Source organism: Macrobrachium nipponense, chromosome 47, assembly GCF_015104395.2.
Source record: "Macrobrachium nipponense isolate FS-2020 chromosome 47, ASM1510439v2, whole genome shotgun sequence".
In the NCBI taxonomy this organism is placed as follows: domain Eukaryota; kingdom Metazoa; phylum Arthropoda; class Malacostraca; order Decapoda; family Palaemonidae; genus Macrobrachium; species Macrobrachium nipponense.
In genome coordinates this window covers 32,719,409-32,726,200 of record NC_087222.1, presented here as the reverse complement: position 1 = coordinate 32,726,200, position 6,792 = coordinate 32,719,409, and the positions used below count along the sequence as shown (strand labels likewise).

Sequence of the window (6,792 nt, the reverse complement as noted above, 5' to 3'; positions counted from 1 at the left end):
TGCTGAACCAATGCCACTTTGCCTACCACTGGCAGGCCTAACTGCTTTGCAGTTTTTGCGGAGATAAAACTTCGTTAACTCCCAGTGTCCAAAAACAAGCGAACCCGTTTACTCCCCTGCTTGTGATGGATCTCGGCTATGGCCGTTGGCAAAATCGTACAGGGAAGATCTACACTAGACGTTTGGGCTACTTAAGCGCTCTTACATGGTTGTGATTCTACTTTCTCTTTGGGCGGACGGGGGTTTCTATCGTGCTGCCTGGTCGTCGCATTTACTACAGGGCGGGAGGTTGTAGCTTGACTGTTACTTACTAAACTGGGATTACTTCGTGACGAAGTGGAGGGAACTGAATGTGCTTTTCTAAAGCTGCTATTATCACAAATGGAAGTATTATGATTATTTCCACAACTTTTACATGAATTGGGGTTAGTGCATCTATCACTACGGTGACCTGACTGAAGGCAATTAAAACACAGGCCCTTCCTTAGTAGAATGCGGTGTCTGGCAGCCACGTCACTTACTCGGCAGCATCCGTGAGGCGGGTGCCGTTCATTGCAAAAGGGACAAGAATTATTCTGCATAGGTTTTGTTTTGGGTCTAACGCTGACATCGTTTTTCTTATCAGATTCTAATTTCTCGCCTCGCTGTAACGCGTCATCTTCCAACATGCGAATTATGAAATCTATAGCTTCAAAAATTTCTTCTAAACTATAGTCGCATTTTCTGAGGTGTTCGACCACCTTTCGATAGAGCTTACCTTCTGACAACTTCTGATTGATAAGGCTCATGACCATGCCATGGCCTATATCATTAGTACTGAGCCTCTTTATTTGCTCAATGATCACTGTTAACTCAAACCTGAACTTCTTCAGCTCTACGGGGTTCAACGAGGGTATGAATGCTTATCCAAGAGATCTAACGCTACCTGGTAATTCGCGGCGGTTACACTTAGGGATTTAACGATCCTAAGCGGATCCCTGCCCAGAGTCCCTAACAAATAAGTAAATTTGGATACGTCGTCCAAATCTGCCCTTTGATCCACGTGGATCGTGAACAATTCTCTGTAAGAAGCATATTCCTGCACTTCCCCTTCAAAAGTGGGGAGAGGCAGCAGTTTCAATTTGGGGAGGGAAACATTCCCTGTCTGAGTGACTTTCGGTTTATCGATTCGATTCAACAAAAGGGTAGAAGCTCGCACAACTTCTGCTAAGGTTTGTCTGATTCTGGCATCTAAGTTAGATTCTAACTTTACGACTTGACGTTTGTACAGCACTCGAAGCTGACCTTCTTCTTGTCTCAACTGCGTGACCAAATTTTGGTACACGCTCTCAGGATACGTTTCTACTAACGCACACTGTGATTCGGCGAGTAAGTCCGCGGTGAGTCTCAGCGAAGCCTCGATGTGAACAATCATAGCCACTGCCATTTTGTATTATTTACTCTACTTCTTAGGGGGGGTTATGCAAACTAGGAAATGAGGATTTTTCTTGCGTTAGGAAGATGGGGTGCAAAGACTAGTGGCACGTGGGGCTAATTGCACATTGGAATAAGCTGAGTCTAGTTATTTTGTCTGTCTCTCTCTCTCCTGATTAATCTCATCAAACGATTGAGGAATGCGTTACGGATTTCTGAATCAAAATGGACTCTGTCCCTTTGTTTGCCTTCGCGGTAGGCACGAGAGTTCATAGGCAAGTGTCGGACTCCGTACCAACTTCTTTTGTAGCAGTATTTGGAGATTCTCGCATTAAAGTTCTTTACTTTTTTGACATATTCGACGGAATTTATAGCAAAACGATTATCAGGGAGATACTCTCTGATCTCTGCGTCGCAGATAGCAATTATTTGACAAATTTTCCTCAAGCGTTCAATAAGAGTATGTAAATTATCCCAAACGGTTTTGGGGTGATCGATTGCTGGGTCGTTTCCTCCTATATATAACACGACCAACTCATACCGTCTCTGCCAGAATGATAGACTACTAACTAAAAATTGACTGACCAGACCTCCTGGCCTTCTATAGATCTCAATCTGGTTATCTGAACACTGTGGCAGATTCAGTGGGAGCTGACTGTGTCTTATCAGGGCTACCCTATAGACCAGGGGTCGGCAACCTTTTGAACACGCTGTGCCAGTTAATAATTTAATACATTTTTTTTAAGTACCTTGCGTGCCAGGTGCTATTTTTCAAGCACTATTATAGATAATATACATATATCTTGGGGATAGGAAAATTAAAATCATAATTGTACTGTAGTATTAGCCATTGAAATTATATTGTATTTTCCTGAACATGCATACAATAAATGTAATTCAAATATAATTTTTATTTATTTATTTTCTGCATCTATTATTGTCTGTAACAAAAACTATTTTAGGTTTGAAGTTTATACACTTAGTATTAATGTGATCCTTGCCCTTGCTTCCCTTTGACCAAAGTTGAAATTTCAGGTGAATATTTCGACACCTTGAGTTTCACGCAACCCTCAGAGTGATCCGTTGTAAGCCTGCTGCGATGAGGGCTGAGGATGTGCTTCATTTTTGAAAATATCTGCTCACATTGATATGTGGATCCATACGCTGATAGCAGTGCAAAAGCTACTTTCTTCATGCTATTGAATTTATCAGGTAGTGATGCCCAAGACCTTAAGATGGATGTTGCATGATCATTCTTACTGCTTTCCAGTATTTCTCGAAGATCTTTGAATTTAGCTGACCACAATGTTGAGGCCTGAAAGTCGATTAACTGCATTTCTAATTCCTCAGTTTCCATCCACTCAAAGAGAGTCGTGTCCAAGTCACTGTATTTAAAGGTGTCCGGTCTGATTAAAAATGAAAACACTGGGCCCATGTGTTGAAAATCTTGAAACCTGATTGAGAATTCTGACTTTAATTCTTGCATGTACAGTTGTAGATCAGAAGTGTTGACTGGATGCATTGAAGATAAGTTTTTCAGATTTTTGAAATAACGGAAAGAGCCGGTTTCCACATCTGTTGAGTAGATTGCAAGCTTTGCAACAAATGCTTTCCAATTATCGTACAAATCCAATACCGTTTTTCCTGCACCTTGCAGGAGAAGATTGAACTCCTTTAGATGTTTGGTGATGTCTGAGAGAAACATAAGTTTCACAATCCAATCTCCGTCTTCCAACTCAGGATAGTCTTGGCCTTTTTCTGATAAGAAAACCTTGATTTCATCAAAGCATCCCACAAATCTCTCCAATACCTTCCCACAACTTAACCACCTAACACTGCAATGCAAAGGTATATCTTTGTACACACTGTCCACCTCTTCAAGAAAAGCTTGAAACTGCCTGTGCGTAAGAGGAGAGTGTGCAACGACAAAATTCACTATTTTTGTGACAGTAGTCATCACCTTCTTGAGAACAAAGCTCGAGATCTTGGCACATAAATTTTCTTGATGAATTATGCAGTGCAATTTCAGAATGGGGTGCCCAATTTTCTCCTCAACCAACTTCGTAAAACCCTTGTTTTTCCCTACCATAGCAGGAGCACCATCCGTTGTAATTGCAAAAATCTTTCCTATGTCTACCCCTCTGTTCTCAAAATGGTCGGTGAATGCCTTCAGTATGTCTTCTCCCTTGGTGGTTCCATACATAGGTTTAAGACAGCACAGTTCCTCGTGTACCTCTGTGTCACTATACCTGGCAAAAACAGCCAAGCGGGGAATGTCATTTATATCCACGCTTTCGTCCAGGGCAACACTGAACACAGGTGTAATTGTTAAAGCAACCGTTTGCTGCTGGGTTACATTATCAGCCATTTCAGAAATACGTCTCTCCACGGTCCTAGCTGAGACAGGCATGTCTTTTATCCTTGAGATAATCACGTGTTTGTTTGTTATTCCATCGAATAATACTTCAGAGCACTCTAGGAAAGCTGCTTTTATAAAATCTCCATCAGTAAAAGGCTTTCCATTCTTAGCAATACACAGAGCTAGTTTGTAACTGGCCTCAGTTTCATTACTTTTGCTAGCACTCAAGTTTTTAAACACATTACTCTGTTTTCCATAGCGGGTACTGCTTTCTTGATCGCCTCAGCTTTGTCAGCACTATCCTTGAAAGTCTTTTCGTGCTTTGTTTCGAAATGTCTTTTAACACTTGATGTGCGGCATACGACATTCTCGCAGCAGAGAGCACACACAGCACGGTCATTCTGCTGAATAAATCCAAAGTCATTTGTCCATGACGACTGAAATGATCGGACATCAAGCTTGACTTTTTTCGCAGTAGCCATGGCGACAATTAAACTGGGAAGGGTGTTAAGTAAGGTGGCTAAAGAGTAACTGAAACAACAGCAGATTACGATGCAATCACGTACCCCTCATCGTGATGAGTATGAAACGTTTTTGTTACAATTCATGTATCATACTCGTCTAGCCTACATCTCGTCCAGCCTACATTCTCGATGCAATCATGTACCGTACCCCTCATCATGAATATGAAACGTTTTTGTTTTAATTCATGTATCATAGGAAAAAATTACTTTTTTAATCATATGATTTGAAAGGAAATAAACCATATAGATAAGAATAATAATGCACAATACATATTCTCTCTCTTCTCTCTCTCTCTTTGGTCCGTCTCTCATCTCGATCCTCTCATCTCTCCTCTCCTCAATCTCTCTCGTCTCTCTCTCTCTCTCTCTCTATATATATATATATATATATATATATATATATATATATATATATATATATATATATATATAATAATCTTTTTTTTTTGTTTTGTTAGGATTTTTTCTTTGCATTTTCGAATCACATGCCGTGCCATATGCAAGCACTCGGCGTGCCATCTTTGGCACGCGTGCCATAGGTTGCCGACCCCTGCTATAGACCATACTTTATTGAAATTTCCCTTCAAGCTCTAGAGCGCACTTGTCATAGGATCTTTGATATCACGTGCTTGTAAAGCACTAAGTCCACGACTGGACGAAAATTCTGCACAATACGAGACCCATTTACTCAATATCACAAACAAACAACATTCTTACACTGGCAGCTTTCGTTTGCTGCATAAATCGAGTCCCTCATCGCAGGGATGACACATCTATACGTGGATAGAGTTAACTTACAGTTACGACGGAATTCGACCTAGCATGGCGATAGCTGGGAGTCGGAGAATTGAGACAAACAAATTTCACGGTACTTACACGGTTCACGGTCTGGGCAGGAATGAAGCGTCGCTTCGCCCTTCTTCAAAAGAAACTTATGCTTTCCCGCGTGAACTACAGAATCCTTGTAATTCAGGCGGGAATCATGGTTTATTTAGACATTACGGAAATCACTTCATCTATTTTACTCCTGAATGTTAAATATGACTGTTACGTTATCATTTAGGATCAAGGAATTGACTCAAAGTTCTGGCTGAAGGCCGTAATCTGCAAATTCTTGAATGGCTACGGAGTCCTTAGCTCCAAATCTCTACACAGATAATTTATCTCGTACTAGTGATTAGCAAATTATATTTATTAATGAAAATTCAAAACGTCTTCCTTACTATAAGATGCGCTCCTTCCCCGCCATGCATTTAGGAATTGCGTCTTAACTGTCGTGTATTGGACAGCTTTCTGTTCAATGAATCGCCCGCAAGATCCCTCAGTCTTACCCCAATTTAACGCAACACTTGTGAAGTTAAATGGCGGAGATTTCGAATGATCAGTTCGAAATTCACGACAACTACTAATAGAGTTTAGTACATCGAGTTTGTCTGTGCCGGTACAAAAACCCATACCAAAGTTGTTCTATATTTAATAAGACTGTGGAAAGATTATTTACTATATTAGTAGAATAGTCCCATTTTGAATAATCTAGTGCACATAATAATTTGTTATGTAGGCTCTGTATATGATCCCTGGCCCTAGTGGCAACCTGCTCACCTGCTCTTTGCCTGGCACCCTCAAATCTGGCCGATTGCAGTTGGTCTCAAAGACCTTGAGTGACTAGTGTAATTCCAGATGTAAGACCTCGACATCCCATTTAGCTTTCTGTATTATGTGATCACAAAGTTACAGGAAGAACATGTTCAAGGTATGTTACTTTCTCCATTCCCGCGGAGCAGTTTTTCTCCCTAATTTGATTGTGTTTCGTCCACTGTATTTCAGTTCAATAATCAGGGATTTGCTCAAAAAGGTGTAGCCATGGGTTCCTCTCTATCCCCTGTCCTTCCTAACGGGAACAGGCTTATTCGGACCTTGGCTGATTCGGACCATGCGCTGGCTCATTCAGACCTTTATCCAGGCCTATTTGGACCTTGGCTAATTCGGACCATGTACTCGATCATTCGGACTTTTATCCAGGCTTATTCGGACCTTGGGTAATTCAGCGTGTGTACTGGCTCATTCGGACCTTTATCCAGGCTTATTCGGACCTTGCCTCATTTGCACCATGTACTGGCTCATTCGGACCTTTATTCAGGCTTATTCGGACCTTGGCTGATTTTGACCATGTACTGGCTCATTTGGACCTTTATCCAGGCCTATTCGGACCTTGGCTGATTCGGACCATGTACTGGCTCATTCGGACCTTTATCCAGGCCTATTCGGACCTTGGCTGATTCAGACCAAGTACTGGCTCATAAGGACCTTTATCCAGGCCTATTAGGACCTTGGCTGATTTGAACCATGTACTGGCTCATTAGGACCTTTATCCAGGCTTATTCGGACCTTGGCTGATTCGAACCTTGGCTGATTCGGACCATGTACTGGCTCATACGGACCTTTATCCAGGCCTATTCGGACCTTAGCTGATTCCGACCATGTACTGGCTCATAT

General features: G+C 41.5%; 1 protein-coding gene across 1 annotated transcript; it reads right to left on the bottom strand.

Annotated features, from left to right (window-relative positions):
• Nucleotides 1–2,398: 2,398 nt before the first annotated feature.
• Nucleotides 2,399–3,823, bottom strand: LOC135204624 (general transcription factor II-I repeat domain-containing protein 2A-like). Its single transcript, XM_064234772.1, has one exon. The coding sequence runs from the start codon at nt 3,821–3,823 to the stop codon at nt 2,399–2,401; it is 1,425 nt and encodes a 474-aa protein (XP_064090842.1).
• Nucleotides 3,824–6,792: the final 2,969 nt, after the last annotated feature.